At 38.2% G+C, this 21,192-nt stretch overlaps 1 protein-coding gene across 2 annotated transcripts in view; it reads left to right on the top strand.

The window, feature by feature from the left end:
• The window catches only part of SLC39A8 (solute carrier family 39 member 8), a 69,912-nt gene extending 51,846 nt beyond the window's left edge, over positions 1-18,066 (top strand). For both annotated transcript variants that reach the window (XM_037156884.2, XM_037156883.2), the window contains exons 7-9: positions 13,327-13,534; positions 13,694-13,878; positions 15,872-18,066. In XM_037156884.2, coding sequence (XP_037012779.1) covers positions 13,327-13,534; positions 13,694-13,878; positions 15,872-16,021 — 543 coding nt within the window. In that variant the 3' untranslated portion in view covers positions 16,022-18,066. The remainder of the gene's footprint in view (positions 1-13,326; positions 13,535-13,693; positions 13,879-15,871) is intronic.
• The last annotated feature ends 3,126 nt before the right edge of the window (positions 18,067-21,192 follow it).

Raw genomic sequence — 21,192 nt, 5'->3', positions numbered from 1 at the left:
AAATCTATTCACAGTAAGTAAATTAAGACTCCATTAAGTCAAGTAACTCACTCAAGTTCACACAGAGAGTAAATGGCAAAGCTACGATGAGATCCCCTCCTGGGGTCTTGAGTCCCAAACCCACTTTCCTTTCGCAGACATGATGCTCACTTCCTAATGGCAACATTGCTCTAATCAGTTCTGATTTCTAGCAATTATCTTACAAATGAACTTCTGAAATATAATTTGTACTGAGTTGAGGATTGCTTGCATAGTGGAACTTTGTTAATTTTGACTCGACTAATCAATCATAGCTGATAAATGACAATTTATTATATTTTGCTTATAGGCTGGGCTGCAGAGTATCTGGGCAGCATCTATAAAATTTGCTTTTGAAGCAAATTATAGGCAAGATGCACCTAAAGTTTTGAAGTTATCTAAAGAAACACCGAGTTGCTATTATAAAGTGATATGCTACATTAATCTAATCTATGGAATGTGGCAGGTTTTCTTAAGGATCTCCACTGTTCCTTGAGCTGTCTGTGGGAGCCCTTTGTTAGTGTGAGTTCTGAAAAGCAATAGAAGTATATTTCTCAAACATGTTCTGTACTAAATTACTGTCACTAATCAAGCAGGACTTATCCCTATTTAGAAGAATTAGTGAGATTTTTAGTCAATTAGGTTTGATGTCAAGTTAACTCCCCCTCCCCCCATTAGTATAATGAAGAATTGCTAAGCTACTGTGCTGTGCATGCTGGTCGGTTTAAAAAAAGACTGAGAATAAATGCCAACACATTTTTCTTTGATGAATGAGGAAAAAAATTGAGAGGTTCAAGCAAATTGTTTCTGGATATCAGAAGGAGTTGCTTAATTTTGTTGCGTAGAAAGCTCAGTTGCAAACAGCATGAGCAATGGAGGAATTTAAATACATGTTCTATGGTTGGTGTGTGTTTCACGTCAGTTTTTTCAAAGTTTTTTAAAGGTTGCACTATAAAGGATGTCCATGCCATAAATATTGACTTGCCAAAATATACTTTAAAAAATTGATGTCATTTTCTCATTTGGAAATATTTATGTGGTGCTATATTTTTTTACATGCTACATCCTGCAGTTTGGGAATACGGGTTCAAGAGCTGGTGAGTGATTTTTACTCAGTGTATTGCATGATGGAGAATTGGCCAAAGCATGAGGTATTTTATTCTAAAATGAATTTTATGTCCCCAGAAGAAGCCCTTGCAAAGGCAGAAAGAATTTATACTATATTCTATTATTACATGTTCTGTTTATTTTATATATTTCAGAATAAGGATCCTAAATTAGAAAGATCACAAAGTTAAAACACCTTGTGAGTGAAGCGTGGTCTTGCCAAAATGCCTTTTGAGTTTGACACTGCTGTACTGTATAGTAGAGTTTTAGCAGATCGTAACACAAACACACTTACCTACAGCTATGCACCTGTCTTTATATTCATATCTATTTAGTTTCATGTCTGAGGCAAATGTCCAGACCACATATATCACTTTTATAGCTAGTCACACTTCACTGATAATCTTAGTGAATAAAAAAGTAGTCAAAGGAGGATTTGAAAGCCAAATTAAGTGCTCACTGTTGACAATTGTACCATCAGGTTCGAGTCCTATCATTGATTGGCTGGTGAAATTTCATTTTACTCTATGCCTGCTTATTAGGTAGAGATTTCAGCTTCTTTCTAAGAGTCTCAGTGTAATTAAGTTAATGATTCCTCACTTATTTTAATAAGGTGGTGACTTTCTCCTGTCTTTAACTTTGTTTATCCTGCTTATCAGTGGCCCAATTTATTTGGGTGTATTGTCAGTTTTGAATTCTTACCAGAATGGCAAGAGCCCAATATGTGAGCCCAATTATTTCTAAAGTGATGGGATATTATTGCTTTTTATTTATGTTATCAGGTGTAAAAGCATTAAAAGTAAAAAAAAGAACAAACTTCATTTTATTGAATTTCTACTCAGGGATATCAAGTTGCTTATTGAACATAACTATATTAAGCCTTTATAGCAACACAGTGAAGGCAGATTAAAGAAAAAAATCAATAGCTGAGAAGGCACCAATACAGATTACCTTTGAAGGTTCAATAAACCATGCAGATCTCTGGTCTGATGCTTTCTAGTTCATCTACTTTTATTTTATTACTAGGTTATAAAATACATATTGGAAAAACTGAAGTGAGAGCTCATCATTAATAGTATTTTAGGCTGCAAGACAAACACCCAAATCTAAAGGTTGTTTTGTATTTGGAAAGTAAAATCACAAAAATTCTTTACTGGGAAAGTGTCACTTTTGCAAAAATAGTTCATATTATCTCTGAATTCTTTGTAATTTTTGTGACATTGATAAAAATTTCAGAGCCATGCAACTTGTATAGCTAAATGACAGTAATGACAATCTTAAATTGTGCCTTCTTTCTGGGGTAACATTTCATGTTCTGAATGACATCTGGGTCTGTAGGTCAAATCGGTGAAGCTATATTAATAGGCAGGAGGATGGCATTCAGTTATTCATTTTATCATTCATTCACTTGTCAGGTATCCTGTTCTATAACCTGGGGATGTTGTGGTGAATTAGACAAAAGACAATTCTGCTCTCTGGCACTTTTTTCATTCCAGTGGGACACACAGTTCAACATCATAGGGTTACAAATGCTATGCAGGGAATTAAAATAGGATGGGATGATGTCTGGGTGGTTACTTTAATTTGGGAGGTCAGGGACACATTTAAGCTTAAAATCTGAACTGTGAGAAGCAGGTATCCATGCACAGATCAGGGAGAAGAAGGTCAGGGCTGAGGAAAGAGCCTGTGCAAAGTCTGTAGGATGGGAGAGAGTTCGCTGGGTTTTAGGAAAGAAGGTCACATAGGTTGGGCACAGGCACAATGGATGCCGGTATTAAATGACACTGGAGAAAATTCTAGATGGAAGTCATTCTTCAAAGTTAGTATTAATTGTGTTCTAATATTTAAGTAGTATCAATAATCTCAAGTCTCTCGTTCTAAAATTACATTTTTTTTGATGTAACAAACTCAGAAAGGGGTAGTCAAGAACACAATAGTATTGTTCTATCCATGATGTGGTCTGTAAACAATGGATTATATAAAGTACTCTGAACGTGCTAGATATTGGGCGAAGAGGAGTGAAGAAGGAAGATTAAATCCCATGTCCTCCAGGGGTCACAGGTGTAGTTCGTTTGGCAGAGAGGTTTCAACCCTGTTTCTGCTCCTTTCTAGAGGGTGTACAAGTTACTGAAACCTCTTTCTACCTCAGTTTATCATCTGTAAAATGAGGATAATAACCACATAGGGTTGTTGTGAAGATTAAATGATTTGTACAGCTAAGGAGTTATACTCCTGGTATCATTATTTCTATTCTGTGGTTGACAAGAGTATCCTGTATCTCTGATACCCAGTTCCCTACTATAGAACTTTTCTTAAACTGGTCATCAAATTGCCAGAGTGTCACAGTGACATCTTTAGGAGGCAATGAGGTCCTGGTGCCCTTATACCCTATAGTTTCCACCCCTCATGCTTCACATACAGAGTAGAGATGCCCTCTCCTTTTCTCAGTTATTGAAATATAGATGAGGGTTCTGGTTGCCCTCTCACAGAGAAGACTTTTTTATTTCTAACTCTCTGTTGTTCATTTTCTTCTCTACAGACAGGTTGCCTATTCCTTAACATGGTGCCATGGTCCTAACTGCTTGTTCTGTCACTGTGGCTGCAGTTAGCACTTTCTCTCATCCCCCTTGCCATCTCTCTGTCATTCCTGCCTTTGACCATTTTTTCTAAGCTTCTTGTCCCAGGAGGCTTGCATTTATAGGTTTTCTCTGCCAATCAGAGAGCACTCTCTGAACCCTGGCAGCGTGAGTTACCCCATTATCTGTCGTACATTGGGTGGGATCTTCTATATTGCAGTTCTTTTGACATAATTCATGTCAAATGGTGAGTACGCAACAGGCAGGCATTGCATGGGGTCCGCCGTCCCTCTGCCGCACCCACCCTACCCCTGCTTCCTCATCCGAACCATCCTGGGAGCCTGCATGCCGAGCAATGTGGGCGTCCTTCTGTTTGTGGAACACTACTTCCCAGGAGCCCAGCAAAAAATGCCTACAAACCTTAAAAAAATAACCGCTTTTCTGGTGCCTCCTGACTCCCTTTAAGACTGCTCTGTAACAATGAGAGTTGTGTGGGCTGGAAAGTACATTATAAAGGCTTTTCATAAGAAATGACACCTCGCTTCTCAAAGGTATAAGAACATTAATGCTGTCCTCATCTGGAGCGAGAGTAGGCAGGCTTTTCGAGCGATGTAAATAGGCCACTGAGATAACTGTAAATACTGAACAGTATATGCTTTAAATTCCATGGACAAAATCATAGCATATTTTTGAAAACCCCTCAGATTTCTCCTAAATTATTTTTTCAAGACAGTAAAATGATGTGCTCCCAAACCAAAAATGAAAGGCAGTTATTTCAGTTCCATGGGTCCATCCAGGAAGCCTTGCTGTTTTGTGGGAAAGGAGATAAAGCATTAGGTTTAGATACCATGAGGGCCTGAAAACACCTGCCGTTGCTGTTTGTGTCTTCAAGACCGGAGTGGGCCTCATCCCGAACATACAGTTGAATAATGGAATGCTGATGTGAATAACTGATCTATGGTAACATAGCTCAGTCAGGTAACGTCCAATCCATGCTGAGCATGATCTCATAGCCACTACTGCCACATGGACACAGGATAAGTCTGTACTAGTTTCCAGAAACAAGTGAGGAACTGCTTTTAAGAAAAATAAGTTAATGGCAAATGAGAACATGATTTTATCCTGACAGCCTAGAGATCTATACTGTGGTTCTCTGATGGGGCTTGCCAGAAGGCTCCTTTCAGCATCTCTCTCTGCCATAGATGCTTCCGGTCCCCATGGGTCTGCTGGGTCATAAAGACCAAGACACAGGAAAGCTCCCAATGTAGCCTAGACCCGGCAGATCCCTTTTCTATTCGGGATTTCACTGAAAAATGCAGCCCACCTAGGAGTAATCTCATTTCTTGTTTCCCTATACTTAAAATATATGAAAAGCCCAATTAAACATCATTTTTTGGGGATCTGTTTCTTATGGCTATTTCCAGCACCAATGATTATATCTGTTAGCATCTTAATAGGAAACAGATGGGACACTCAAATTAGAATAATGTCAGGAAGGTTTATTTATAGGTGTGAGTGGGGTGTGAGAGAAGCACAGGGATGGTGCATATACCAGGGACCGGTAATGGTAGAGTGGTGAGCACCCCTTGATCCAAAGGCTGGAAGGGAGGGAGCTGGAACGTGGGAAGGGACTTTTCTTGAGGAGAGCCGTGGACTGCAATTGAATGTCATGGACAGCCTGAGGAGACACCACAAAGGGATTTCAGAAAAATACATACCATGATTTCTCCCTCCTTTGCATCCCTGAACTTCCTGTAGGGCTCCTCAGTGGTCAATCTCAAATGGAAACCAAAAAGCTTATAGTGGTGGCCCATTCAGGACCGACTCAGGACAGAGGACAGGGCGAGAGGGTGGGGAGTCATGCTGGAAGGGCAGATGAAAGCTATTTCTCATAAACCTGAGGTGTGAATCCTGGATGTTCCTTTCCGGACTGTGAATTTCAACAAGATAGAGATTCTTTTATTTGTATTTCTATCATCAGTTCTTTGCACAGTTCCTGACTGTTATATAATAGGTGCTCAGTTAATAATTGAGTAGCCTAATCTCAACACCTTCTTTGTGACTTTGAGCAAGTCATTTATATTCTTGGATTGTTGTCTTCCTCATCTTTCAAATTAGAATATCAGTATCTTGTTCTGTTTTACTCATGAGGGTGTTGTAAAGGTCAAAAAAAATGAAGACACTAACATTTCAAAGTGCTTTGTAAATTCTGAAGTACTGAGGATATTACTTTACATCTTTAAGTTTCTTTCCTCCTATACCCAGTCAACTATCTGATTCATATCAACTTATTAACTCAGATTTCATACTTTTACTTTCTGACTAATTAATCTCATGACTCTTTCACATACCTTGAACTTCAGTAGTTGAAAGTCAATAGCATCTTTAAGATTACATTTATGCCCAATCTCAAGAATCCTTGTTAAAAAATTTCTTCTTTTTCTTTATAACAAGTGTTTGTACCCTCTTGCTTTCCTAAAGCTCTTCTTTTTTGCTGTAGATTTAATTTTCTCTTTTTTCCCCACCAATAGACTTAATCAGTATGCTCCTGAATATATTCAAGGATTATACATGAGAAATATTTTGTTTTGCACACTTTTCTCTCAGGCAGTTTTGTTTTTCTTATGCTAATGCTGTATTCATCTTTACTAGGTAAAATGTTCTGTGCAATACAGTAATTATCATTCATGAAGCACTTAGTGGTTTATAAACATTCCATTTAATCATCATAACAATTCTATGAAGTTGGTAGTATTATTTTCACCATTCTACACATAAGAAATCTGAAATCAGCTTCCATGTAACTTTTTTTTTTAAGAGAGCTTTATTTTTTTAAAGAGCAGTTTTAAGTTCACAACATAATGGAGAAGAAAGATTCCCCATGTAACTCCTGCCCTCACACATGTATAGACTCCTCTGTTATCCACATCTTCCAGCAGGTCAGTGAATCTGATACAATAGATAAACCTACAATGGCACATCACGACTGACCCAAGTCCATAGTTTGGAGTCTACTCTTGGTGTGATAAAGTCTATGGTTTGGACAAATTTGTAACAATATGTATAAGTCATTGTCATGCCATACAGAGAGGCGATTTTCAACTGGCTTGCCACAGGAATTTTTGACACATGCAATACCTGATATTTAGTCAGGGACACTGACCTCCTTTTCCCTTGGACTGTCCAATTAAAGAATGCTAACAGTAAATACAATGGTAGTTGTTTGGTGTGAACGAATCAAAATTATACCTATTTTTTGTTGGCTCAGCAAAAAATGTATTTTTTGGTGAGCCTCAGAGTTTTAGTAATTAGTTTATGTGCGCTGTGAGATGAAAAAGGCTAAAAAATCGCTGATATGGAGTAAATTCACTACCCTAACAATTCTCTTGTGCCACCTGTTTATTCCTCTCTCTCCCCATCCCTGGCAACCACTGGTCTTTTTACTGTCTCCAAAGTGTTGCCTTTTTTGAGAATGTCCTATAGTTGGAGTCACACAGTATGTAACCTTTCAGATTGGCTTTTTTTTCACTTAGTAATATGCATTTAAAGTTCCTTCATGTGTTTTCATGGCTTGATAGCTCTTTTTTTGGAGGGAGGTGTGTTAATAACATTCCATTTTGTGGATATACCATAATTTATTTAGCCATTCACCTACTGAAGCTTGGTTGCTTCCAAGTTTTGGAAATTAGGAATAAAGCTGCTGTAAACATGTTTGCATAAACGTTTTCAGCTTCTTTGGCTAAGTACCAAAGAGAGAAATTACTAAATCATATGGTCAGAATACATTTAGATTTGTAAGAAACTGCCAAACTGTCTTCCAAAGTGGCTGTATCATTTTGCATTCCCACCATCAATGAATGAGTGTTCCTGTTGCTCCACATCCTCTCCACTACTTGATGATGACATTGTGCCCGATTTTGGCCATCCTAGTAGGTATACACTGTTATCGCACTGTGGTTTTAGTTTGAATTTTCCTGATGACATATAATGTGGAGCTTATTTTCATATGCTTATTTGCTATCTGTATATCTTCTTTGGTGGGATGTCTGTTAATGTCTTTGGCCCACTTTTTAATCATGTTGTTTGTTTTCTTATTGTTTAGCTTATGAGTTCTCAGTATATTTTAACAGTCCTTTACCATATGTGCTGTTCACAAATATATTTTCCCAGTCTGTGGCTTGTCTTCTTATTCTGTTGCCATTGTATTTTAGAAAGCAGAAGTTTTTAATTTTAATTAAGTCCATGTTATCAATGATTTCTTTCATGGATTGTGCCTTTGGTGTTGTATTTAAAAAGTTATCTCCCTGCCCAAGGTCATCTAGGATTTCTCCTGTGCTATATTCCAGGAGTTGCATAGTTTTGTGTCACATTTAGGTTATGACCCATTCTGAGTTCATATTTGTGAAGGCTATGCCATCTGCATCTAGATCATGCATGTGTATGTGTGCAAGTGAACAGATGTCCACTTGTTCCTGCACCGATTCTTGAAAAGACTATCTTTTCTCCAGTGTATTACCTTTGTTACTTCATCAAAGATCAGTTAAGCATATTTATATGTCTATTTCTGGGCTCTCTATTGTTCCATTGATCTATTGTCTATTTTTTCATCAATACCACGTTGTCTTGATTACTGTAGGTGGATAGGTCGACACCCCGTAGAGTCAGTTCTCCAACTTTGTTCCTTTTCCTTAATGTTGTGTTGGTTACTCTAGATTTATTTGCCTTTCTGTATACACTTCGGAATCACAAAACATCCATAAAATAACTTGATAGAATTTTGATTTGGATTGTATTGAATTATAGATCATATTGGGAAGACCAGACATGTTGATGATATTGAGTCTTCTGATCCTTATGTATAGAATCTCTCTCCATTACTTAGTTTTTCTTTAATGTCTTTCTTCATAGTTTTGTGTTTTGCTATATATAGATCTTGTACATATTTAAAAAAATTTATACTTAAGTATTTTTTCTTTGGGGGAGCTAATACAAATGGTATTTTCAAATCCACTTGTTTTTTGCTGGTATGTAAGAAAGCAATGGACTTTTGTATATTTTGTATGCTACCACCTTTCTATAATTGCTTATTTGTTCCAGGATCTCTTTTTGGTCAATTCTTTTGGATTTTCTGTATAGATTCTCATCTGCCAACATGGGCAGTTATGTTTCTTTCTTCCCAATGTGTATATACCTTTTGTTTCCTTTTCTTGTCTAAGTGTATTCGCTAGGACCCAAGCAACTTTCTGAAAAACAGAGATCTTAAGTAGCAGAGCCAATACTCAAACTTATACTCATTTGATACCAAAGCACATACGTACCCTTTAATCATTAAGCTATCTTGCATTCAGTGTTCCTTCCCTTAAAACCCACCCATCTTTATTTGCAGCCTCTTTATTTGTAAAATTCTTTCAGCACGAAATATGGAATTTAATATTTCCCTGCACTGGTTGTTTGATTTTACCTTCTTACTGATAGAACATATAACAAACATTAAACAAACCATAAAAGTATTTTTATGAATCGTGGTTCATCTTGCCTCCTCCAGTGCAGAATGAAGCCTGACTGTCCTCATGCTGATCTTTGCAGCCATTAACCCAACAAATAGTTTCATTTTAGTGGGACAATATACCATCTTCTCAATCCAGATCAAACCTACAGGCAGTCTGCCTCTGTAGCTTTACCTCGTTGGTTGGCAATGATAACTGCTGAGTCGTCACAAATTCATTTTTCCCTCTTGCTGATTCTCATCCCGTGGCTTTAATGTTTTGTTTTCTGAGTGTTAAAATATTATGTACATGCAAAAAAATCCAGAAAACCCATTCCAGATTTAAAAAACAACATACAAATAGGGATTATCTAGTTCTATCTCCCAGGGATAACTGTACTTAGTATTTTTATATTATCATCCTAAATATATTTTCACTTAGACCATTGTGGAGTTATAATAATTGTTTTTACCAAAAGTGCCCAACAGACATGCTGTTTTATAATTTTTTTACCTCACCGCTATGTTTGGGACATCTTTACATGTGGAAATATGTAGATACTCATCATCTCTACTACTCTGCATGCTATTTTAGTGTAGGCGGAAGCCATATTTATATGATCCAGATTTTACCGAAGGATAGCCACATCTTTTTATTCTTTCCTTATCTCCCTCCCCCTCCTCATTGCCTCCTCTCATTCTTCTCTTCCTTCTTCTTATTCTCCTTTCTTTATCCTTTTAATCGTTCTCCCCCTTTCCTTTCTCTTTCTCCTCTTCCCACCTCACGCCACTCCTCTTTCTCCATGTGCTCCTCTTCCTCCCCTTCCCCCCATGCCCTCTTCTTTTTTTTGATCTTCCCCTTCCTTACTTAAATGTAAACTGTTTTGCAATAAGCCCGCTTGCTTTCCTCATTTTGATTTCTTAGTACATTTTCTTTTACTTTTTGCTTCTTCCATTCTTATGTTACTAGTCTGCTTAGTCTCTGCTCTACTCTTATAACTATGGTCCATGATGTATTCTCTCTTTCCCCATCCTGATTATTCTGTAGATCTCTTAGATTTTCATTTTCATTAATAACTAAGATGAGAGATGTTCACAGCTTTGTTGATGATTACACAATAATCCTTGCCAGAGCCAAGCTAGAATTCAGCTCTGGGTATTGGGCCCTTGGTCTTTTTGCTAAATTGAATTGCCTCGTCATGGCTGAGGTTATGCATAGGCTTACATTTAATGTGCATATTAAACAGAGAAGCAAGCAAGCAAACAATAACAACAGCAAACAAACAAACAAAATAGCCGCAGGGGGAAGAGAAAAATACTAACTTAACTAGAAGGAATTGAATTTAGTGTTCTCTCTGCTCAGTAACTTACTTTCAAGCAAATTTAAAAAATAACTTTCTGTGAACATTTGCATATTTTGTTTCTTTCAAAGCTATTAAAAATGTATAACTGTTAGCCAACCCAACCCAACAGTTCTATATATTTGAGACCTAGGCTTATAGAGCTAAAAGGAAGCATAGTAAATCCAGTCAATAGTATCTGGTCTTAGAGGTAAGGTGATCATGCCTGATATGTTGATTTCTTTTTCAGAATTAAAGGAATTTGGATACAGAATTTGTATATACTATAAAATATCATTAAGGTTATCAAGGCTAAACCATCACAAGTAAATAAAGAAATTATAAATTGTAATTGAAAAATAAAATAAATAATAAAATAAAAAATTGCAAAATATGTGATCAGGTAAACTAAGTTTGGAAGATGAAAATGACTGGTCTTATTAAGTGTATCTTGGCAGTAAGATTTTGCAAAGCCAAGATCTCTTTGTCTATGGTTTTTCTCATGACTGTCTCTGTTTCTCCTTTGGCAGTAATTGCTTCCTGCTCTGGAGCATTTATTCCAAGCTATGTGCTCAACCATAATCTTTCATATTTTGGTGTATTCAAGATATATTAATGGTTAAATTAATTAAACAAGAAAGTCAGTAGACTGAGGTGTCTCTAATGCTATGGTGGTCTGTGGAAGCAAAACCAAATCTAAGCCTGTAAATGCCTGAAGGGTACAAAATTAAAACCCAGGGGCCAACAGTCACAAACAGCCAGCTAGGCTGTAGGTGATACCCCGTCAATGATCACTTTGCTTTGCCTCTTCACTATAAAATTCTTTCCCTGAACCCCTGTTGGAGAAGTGCTGTAACCACTTCCTGTTTGACACCACCATATTTGAATTAATTTTTGCTCAAGTAAACTTAAAACATTTTTAATTTGCCTTAAGAAATTAAGTTTAATTCACCCTTTAACATTATAAAGTAAAAAGACCACATTTTAAGACCAGATGGAATTTTTTTATGCTGGTGAGATTTGTCTTTTAGAATAAAACAAGATTAAAACACAGTCCCACATTGCTTCAAGTGTTTAAGAACAATTTTTGGAGAGAAGGGGGTGTTCTCCTTGTGAACTGCGTCCAGACCTTGTTACAAATGAGAAGCGCCTGTCCACTGTCTGCTATACCTTTGGAGGAGTGAAATAGTTACAACAACGACAGCAACACCCACCCCACTCCTCCCTTTGTATCCCTGGAGAAGTTGACTACCACTTCTGTGCTTTAGTTCCCCAACTATACAATGGTGATAACGGTTATGCTTCACCCATGGAGTCTTTCTAAAGGCATTAAATATCTAAGTGCTCAGAACAGTGCCAGGCACGGAATAAAGCCATATGGCTTTGCTGTGACTATTTCTCCTGCTATTATGACGACTACCACTACCTCTACTATCACTAGCACGAACAGTTCTCCCTCCTTCCATAAAAGTTTCAGAATTTATTGGCTCCAAATGACTTTGGCTATGCCTACAAACAAAAATCACCCAAGATGAAGATGTTCCACTAATGAAACAGTGAAAGGATGTATTGCAAGCTCTAAAGTCAATTCTGACAGAACAGCCCCCAAAGTGTTTTCACTAATGAAGTGATGTTGGAGTAAATGTAAAATCTCTCAGATGATTGCTCGGAAGGAAGTCCCTCTCAGCCGGATATCTCATGTGCACTTAAAAAAAGTCAGTCATGTACTTTACATCTTGCTTCTCCAAGGTAAATATACTTCTTGAAGATAGAGGCCGTGTTTTCTGCTTCCGTGCATTTCCTGCAGCGTTGAGCACACTGTTACGCAAATTGCCGATGCTCAATAAACACGTTGATTAGCTGCTGAGGCAGCATTGAGGGGAGGGGACTTAGGAATAAAATATTTTCTCCTTAATAGCAAATTGCTTCCCTACTTAAAAACGTATTTGCATTTTATTATCTTTTTTTTTCAGTTTCTGGAAAACACTTTAGTTAATATTTGACATTTGATTTTTTATACGATTGTGTAAACTTCATGAAAATTTACATTCTTACAAAGGGTCCCTGTAAGATTTTATATTTTTATTATTGTTTCAAAACAGAAAGACGTGTTATGGTAAAGGCAAGTCTGTTTCGATCATGCTTCATGAAATATTGAAATTATAGGGGGTAGGGAGTATGTTGTTATAGTCGACACACCCAGCGTGGCACCTGGAAGACTGTGGAAACTTAGTAAGTCATGGAAAAATAAATGAATCATTTAATACATTCTCCTCATTTTATTGCAGAAGCAACTGAGGGCCACTCCCTTGCTCACAGTCACATGGTGGCACAGGAAGGACTAGAGAAATGCTCTTTGATGTCCCTGTGCTTTGAATGCACGTTTCACATTTAAATTGTAATGTGGAAAAGACTTTAAACCTAGTCTTTGAAAAAGGTTTTTTATTTTAATGTATGTGAATAAATCAAATTCATAGGGTAATATCTGCTACATTTCAGTAAGGCAGTAGTAGGAATTTGTTCATACAAATCAAAGGATTGTTTTAAGGGGAAAGTGAAATAAAATGTCTTTTGAGTAGCTTGTTCAAGGCCTGTCCGTCTATTCATTTCCTTTTTTCCTACCATAAATTTTCTTTTCTCCATTACACAGGGCTAGGGGTTCCCATCCATTGTGACTTTCTGTTACAACCAGTTGTCTGTCTTCCTCAAGGCATATACATTACATATTCGCTTCTCTGTGTATCTTAGACTTTCAAGAAATGTTGGTTATTCTGCTGATTCATTTTCTGCCATTTTGCAGCATGAAAAAACGGAGTCAAGCTCATGTACTTGTCTGAAGGGGCCCAAGCTGTCAGAAATAGGGACAATTGCCTGGATGATAACGCTCAGTGACGCCCTCCACAATTTCATCGACGGCCTGGCGATTGGGGCTTCCTGCACCTTGTCTCTTCTCCAGGGACTCAGCACTTCCATAGCAATCCTGTGCGAGGAGTTTCCGCACGAGCTGGGTAAGGGGCTCTGCTCACGTTGCAAAGTCAACTTTCTTGCTTCCGGTGGGGTTCTGCTGATGGCATTGGAGCAAAGAAACCCTTGTCAGACATTGATTTTCTTTCACCCTAGCCAAAAATGGAAAAGCCTCTTTATCTGATATTTTCTCCTTCTTCTAGGGGACTTCGTGATCCTACTCAATGCAGGAATGAGCACTCGACAAGCCTTGTTATTCAACTTCCTGTCCGCGTGTTCCTGCTACGTTGGGCTAGCTTTCGGCATTTTGGTGGGCAACAATTTTGCTCCAAATATTATATTTGCACTTGCTGGAGGCATGTTTCTCTATATTTCTCTGGCAGATATGGTAAGAAATTTAAAAATTTTATCTTGTTTTAGTTTAAAACTTTTAAATAAACATCTTGGTTACAATTTGACTAAGGGCAAATGGAGGTTGTTTTTGTTGTCATTTAAAACATTTCTGGTTTAACAGATAACTCTTTTCGAGTACTCTGTACTAATAGCAGTTTGAGAGGGATTCTTGTTGATTCTGTAATCTATGATCTTATTGATAGAAGAGGAAGTAAATTATTTTTGCTGAAGTAGAGATATTGTCCCAAGATTTTTTTGTCCTGTGGTGGATGAAACTTGTATTCTATTACAGTAAATCCCTCGGGAGTTTTTCCTGCTTTTTTTTGAGAGGACATTGCGTTGGGAGAGGAATAACTTGTTTTGCAAGTAGAATTTTGTTGTTCCAAAGTTCTAAACAGTGATAACATTTTGGGGTTAAACTAAAACTGGCAGATTAAAATTGGATAATATGTACTTGGGTCAGTTTATATTTGCATCTCGATTTATGTCTATGTATTTATACGCGTGTGTGTGTGAGAGGCAGAATACAATTGATTCTGTGCATTTTCAAATGAGTCATTCACAGCTTTTTAGAACATGAGGAAGTGCTAAGTGTATACAAATCAAAGAATATTTCCTTCGCATTTGGCACTGAATATGTATTAGAGACATATTTTAATACTTTAATTTCCTCCATCTGCATTCTTAGCGACAGATGATGACTCTCTGTGTTCATTGTGTGGTGCTGACGCTTAGAACCACCACTGCATTTGTATTTTTCTTCACAGAATTAATGCCTCCTACTCTGTGCTCGGTCACCCCTTCTTTCTCTGACATGAGAACAGAATCTATTAGAGTGTTTAGTTTGCAGAAATAATACTGATAAATGACGCTGTGTATACTTGCAGCAGTTCCACTCTTCTCGGGGTGGTTTCACCCATTTTATCCTTGTAACAATTTTCTTACATCGGGCACATGGCTGACTGTGGAGGCATTTGGAGGTTGGCGTTGTACAATGCACCATTGCAGCCGTAGCTGGTGTTTTGGATTATGCTTTTTGAAATGTCATTTACAGATCTCCGCATGGAGCCCATTCAGTAGAAATTACCTGCTGAGAAAGGGTAGATCTTCCATACAGAACTTGGGGTTTTAATTGCTTTCACTATAATGAGATTGTTATAGTGTTCAATCCTAGAGCAGTGCATAATTTATTTAAAAACCTTGTAATTTGGTGAGGGGTAGAGCAAGCAAAAGGACGCGCATTGAAAAGAACAGAAATTACATGTATAGTGATTGCTAAAAAATTATTTATTCACATACCGTGAATAGACATTTCTGTACCAGGCCTGGACATGGTCAGGAAACTGGGGGAAACACAGTGACAGAAGAGGTACAGGCTCCTCGTTCTGGGGAGGCCTCCTGTTTACAAAAAGGGGAACTTAACATTCAACACACAAGCAAAGTCACACACATGATTAGTAATTACAAATAAAAATATGTGAAATAAAAGTAAAGCAATGTATATGATGAGAGATGAAAGTAAGGGAATCTAATGTAAGTTAGAAGGGACTCAGAGAAGCCTCTCTAAGAAAATATGATTTAAGTTGAGACCTGAAGGATTTAGCTCATTGAAACATTGGAGGCAGAAGAGTTCAGATGGAAATTTTGGTGAGTTTGAAGATTTGAGGAAGGAAAGAGGCTGGGATGCATTTGAGACCCTGAAAGAATGGTGTGGGAGGGGGACAGAGAGAGAGGAGAGAGGAAACGAGAGAATAAAATGAAGCAAATTCCATTCCACTGGTTGATTAGCTCACTTGGGGAACATTATTTCAATACTTTCATTCTTGTTGATGTTTAACAAGGCTTATTACTATTGTGCTTTCTGTGCTAAAACATTTAAACATCTGACATAAAGGACCATCCTCCACCCCCACAGAAATCTGCAGATGACTATTTTATGCTTTACCACAAGGTGGCAACAGTTATCTGACAATGTGTCTTCCTTCTAGTTTCCAGAGATGAACGATATGCTGAGAGAAAAGGTAACTGGAAGAAAAATCGATTTCACCTTCTTCATGATTCAGAATGTCGGCATGTTAACTGGATTTACAGCCATTCTGCTCATCACTTTGTATGCAGGAGAAATTGAATTGGATTAACAGGAAATGGAAGGGGTTGTTAGTGAAGGCATTTAATAAATAAAAACATCTCCAAAAGGATTTTAAGCTGATCCTGTTTAGGTAAAAGATAATTTTTTTGACTGTAAGTTGAGGAGACTTGTTATTACTTTCAGATCTGTGAAACTGTCCAATATTTGTTATTAAAAATGTTTCAAAAGGTTATCAGTTCCAGTCTGAAAAGACTTGTATACAAGATCTTCGGTAAATATCCACTTTTTCATATATTGTACATATTAGAAAATCACCACAAAGCAAGAAGCATGCAGTCTGTAATCACTTAGACCTCAAAACCCAGAAAAAAATACAAGCTAGGTTTCATAAGCTTTCAAACCTCTATGGTAGGATCAGAAGTTCAAGTGGTTTCAGAGTGGTTTTCTTTTAATTAATTTGTTCCAGTCCTTTCATGAGCAAGGACATCAAGATGCAGAAGAGAATCCAAATGTATCCAACACAGATACAAATGATTCCAAGGCCTTACTGAACCCAAGAAAGAAAGTGCTGACAGCTTTTGTCCTTTTATATTTTATTTAGGTGTTTATAGGATTGTTTTGAAAACCATTCAATACAAAGTATGAAATCATTCAAGCTTTACTAGGCCTCGTATGGTTATTCTTTATTTGATACTCTATCTCTAAGTGTAAACTCTACAGATTTCACAAAAGGCGGGACTTGCTTTTCAGGATGCAGGCTGTGGGCACATCAGGCAAAGGGCAGGTCGGGATGCATGGCCGGTGACTGAGAACTCAGGTTCCGTGTACACCGCGTTTGCTTGGCAAAGCTGAACACTCTGTTGGTTTGTAGAAAGAAATTGAATGTAATTTTACATAATCTTCTTTTAAAGATGAACACAGTTATTAGGCAAGGGATATTTTAAATAAATGCAGAACAACAGCTGGACTGCCACATATCAAGGACCCGTTGCCTGGAAAACATCCATTCCTTAGGGAATTGAGAGTCATTAAGAAAAGACTTCTTTGGTGTTCGGTCTGCACTTTCTCTGTGCAGTACACTTTAGGGAAAAAATCTGCACCCCATGGTTATTTTTCTACCTTTTATAAAAGATAGAGCCTATTTTCTCATTTAACTGATATAGAAAGTTGGTCTGAGATTGAGCATCCGAACCTCAATTCACACTCCCAAATCACTTAAGGAAAGATGATTTGACAGTGAATAAAAGGATTTGTAAAAGCCAATAATGATCTCAGGAATTACATTTTCCACAGAGTATAAAATGGTGTCATGTAGCCATAATGCAGATCTGATGAATATTTAACATGTATATGAATGTGCATTTCATTTTATGACTGACAATTAAAAAATTATTGTTTGACCAAATAGTAAATACCTTTGAAACCACAGATTGTGTCATTCATTATTGATTTTAAGTATGTGTCTTGAGTGACTTCCATATACTTGCTATTATGGGAGAGAGAGATAAATAAGAAATTGGTGATGTGTTTCTTTCAAGGATATTCAGCAAATAAAAACTATAAAGACTAATAATTGTTCATTCAAACCAGTAAGCACATGATCTATTTGTATCATGTCATCTGTTTATACAATTTTAAGAAATAACCTCCGCCTTTTTGAAGCACAGACGGTATACCTGGGTTAGGAAACTGCTCACAACACGACATTCGGACAAACTCTCATTGGCACAGATCGCCGCGCACATGCAGTGTTTGGGCTCCGGGTCGCTTTCTCCCGCCCCGGCCGCCTTCCGGCCGCCCTCTTCAGCTGTGAGTTGAACACAGGCAATACGGCACCAAGGCTCAGAAACGAAAGAGAAAATTGCTGCATATTGGAGACTATGGTTGCGTGATTGGAAATGGAAATGGACGTGGCAAGCCATGATTACACTTATATTATCCTAGATAACTATTTGGCAAAGTATAACTCTACCAGTCAACATGTCTTATACTGAAGCCTTTATTGTACCAATTGAACATTCTCTATCTTTTAGACTTTAAATATGCTATGACAAAACCCCAAAATGATTCTAAGGCATTATATATTGGGTTATATACTTTTATTTCATCATTATTAAACTTTTAAAAATGCCTAATAATAGCTTGCACTTTTTGAGTGGTGTATTGGATTCTGTCTGAGTCTGTTCAGGCTGCTATAACAAAATAGTTTAAGCTGAGGAGCTTATAAACAGTAGACATTCACTTCACACAGCTCTGGAGGGTGGGTGTTCAAGACCAAGGCTCCAGCAGAGTTGGTGTCCCGTGAGAGCCTGTTTTCTGGTTCATAGACGGCGCCTTTTTGCTTTGTCCTCACATGGTGGGAGGGGAAGGGAGGTCTCTGGAGCCTCTTTTGTAAGGGCACTGATCCTATTCACGAGGGCTCCATACTCATGACCTTTGTACTTCCCAAAGCCTCTACCTAGTTCCATCATCTTTGGGGTTAGGATTTCAACATATGAATTAGGGGGAATATAAGCGTTCAGAACTTAGAAGACCCTTATTCCTACCTGAAGAATCAGAGGCTCACACCAGGTTATTCTCACATTCATACGTCTGTTGATTGGACTTCAGCTGATCGAACCCAGGCTTTTGCTGGGTGGCTCGTCTTCAGACTGGGGTGCTTCCACACTGGGATGCTGCAATGGGAGGTGTGCAAAGCCATGTGGCCAAGGCATGGTGTGTCATTCTAATACAGGGGGAGAATGCAGAAGTACAAAAGATTCAGTCTACCTTAAGTGATGTCTATAGGCTATCTAGTATTTCGTTTTATTTGATAGAAATATCTAATATTGATAATAACTCATCAGAAGCTTCCAGAACCACATCCTTATTGTAACTCGAATATTTATTCTGGTTCCTTTTATAAGAATACTCTTTTCTTTCCTTTACCAGTATAATTTATTCAAGTGTGGATGTGTGGCTGCAACACTAGTTCATTGCTAGTTAAGTCAGGACAGTTTGTGTTCGCTCAGTTTGTGAGTCTAACGCTGCTGTGTTCGTTTCTACAGCAGTTGCTCAGTGTGGCCAGCAGGAGAGTTCACTGGCACGACGGTTCCCGAACAGTCTTTATCCTGACCTGTAGATGCTTAGTAAAGCCTTACTGAATTGGGTGTTTCCAATCTACGATATCTAAGGAGATTTCTTTAACTAGGAGCTTAATTTTTTAAAAAAGTAATTAATTGAGACAACCAAAACAGCACTATGAGTTTACCAGGTAATTAACATAGGTGTCTTCCTTTGGGGCTTTTGATTTTTTTATTAGTAGGCTTCCATGATTTCTAGGTGCTTTGTTCAGTTAAGGTCCATTACACTACAAGAGGTTCTTAACTCTATAATAAATAGGTTCCCTCACACTGATGTTGCTATAGCTACCGTCTCACAGACACTCACCTGACACTTTGTCTTCCCCCTGCTGTGGGTGGCAACACCTGTATTAGATTGCACTGCCCTTGGCTTCCTCTCTGTGCCAAGTATGCACAAAGCTTCCTCTCCTGGCCCTTTAACTTTCTCTACCGGGAATTCCCAACTTCTCTGTGTCTCATAATCAGTGATCTTACTAGTAAAACTTCAGGGAAGCTGAAGTGGCGCGATAAACCCCAAACTCTAAATACCTGTTCTGTTCATTCTACAATAGGCATTTCCCCCAGTGTTAACATTTCCCAATGACACGCACAGTCACTGGCAACCAGGGGGCGTTGTTGAGGTTGTTAGAGTTGTGTGAAAATTAAAATAACCTGTTGGAGTCTGGGCAGGCCCAGAAAATGCCAGCATCGCTGTGTTTAGGATGTGACGGTGCGTAATAACAGGCGCTTAAGCGTGTCAGGTTTACTTTCCTTCCCATGGAAGGGGAGTGGTAGAAGCTGTGCAGGGCTGGCCTGGCAGTTTAATGGTCAGTGGGACCCAGGCTCCTGTGAACTGTCATCTAGGGCTTCTGACTTTAAGATTATTTCGTGTTCTAAGATGTTTGCTGAAGGCATCTGGCCTTACAGTCCAAATTATATATGGCAGGAAGGGGGATGGGATAGAGAACCCCAAAATTCACAACCACCTCTTCATCACTCCTACAGAAGCTTTCTCAGAAGTAATAGACAGTATTCTAGTTATATTCACCAGCCAGAATTAGCTACATGGCCATACTAACTTGCACGAGAAGCCAGGAAATGCTTTTATTTGGCTACAGTGCTCCAGTAATATCAGGGTTCTGGTACCAAGAAGCAAAGAATGGACCTTGTGTAGCCTGGTGGCCATCTCATGTATGACAGGTCCCGCTCACTGACAGCTCGGACTCAGCCGGTTTGGGGAGCTGCTGCTTCCAGGGATTCTCATAACTCGTTTTCAAACTAATTGTGTATCACCTTGACCATTTTATATTGATGTACGTGATCAGTCTTACCAACAGAATAGTGCATACAGGTTATACTTATCCTTGTACTTTCTCTGTCTGAATTTTAAGAAAACCAAAAAACAGAACAACAAAAAAATCCAAACCCAAATTTTAAGAAAACTGAAAAACAGAACAAAACAAAAAAAACATTCAAACCCAAACCTCCTTTTCTATGGACTTTTATCTTTCTGTTTAAAACTCTTCTGATTACCAGGCTCATGTCCAGGACTATGAAACTGTCAGCAGAAATTGGCAAAAATAAATTAAAAAATTATTTATTCCCCCCTCCCAAAATGGGTCATTATAGCTATTTGGCATAAGCATAGTTGGATCAGAAATGTTATTATCTGATTTTTGTATATAATAAAATGGTGACCACTGGTGACATCATATCTCAACATCATTTAGATTGGCCAGACACAGCGAGATTGAAAAGACAGGTTGTAATGGGTGGGGTTTGTGACCTGCATGTAACAGTTGCGTTTCTACTTCAGTGACTGTGAGTTACCCTCACAATGGCAAGGCCCAGTCTGTGGGAAAACCCCAGCAAGGCAACATGAGGCTAATTTATCACCATGCATGAGGTCACCTAAGGGATGGTCCAATTAAGGGTCGTGGGGAAGAAAAATAAAGACATAACATGATAAATTATAGCTGATAGTCTCTCAGGAAGAATTCAAATCAGAACTGCTTCCCTCCCTCAAAAAGCTGAGGGAGTTTTTAAAACCCGTCTCATTTCCATTTTGTGGTGAGCTCCACCTGCGGGTCCAAGAGTGTGCAGCAGGACCTCACTGTCG

Source organism: Artibeus jamaicensis, unplaced genomic scaffold (assembly GCF_021234435.1).
Source record: "Artibeus jamaicensis isolate MK-2021 breed Jamaican fruit bat unplaced genomic scaffold, CSHL_Jam_final contig_452, whole genome shotgun sequence".
NCBI classification, from domain to species: Eukaryota; Metazoa; Chordata; class Mammalia; order Chiroptera; family Phyllostomidae; genus Artibeus; species Artibeus jamaicensis.
This window is presented reverse-complemented; position numbering and strand designations above follow the sequence as displayed.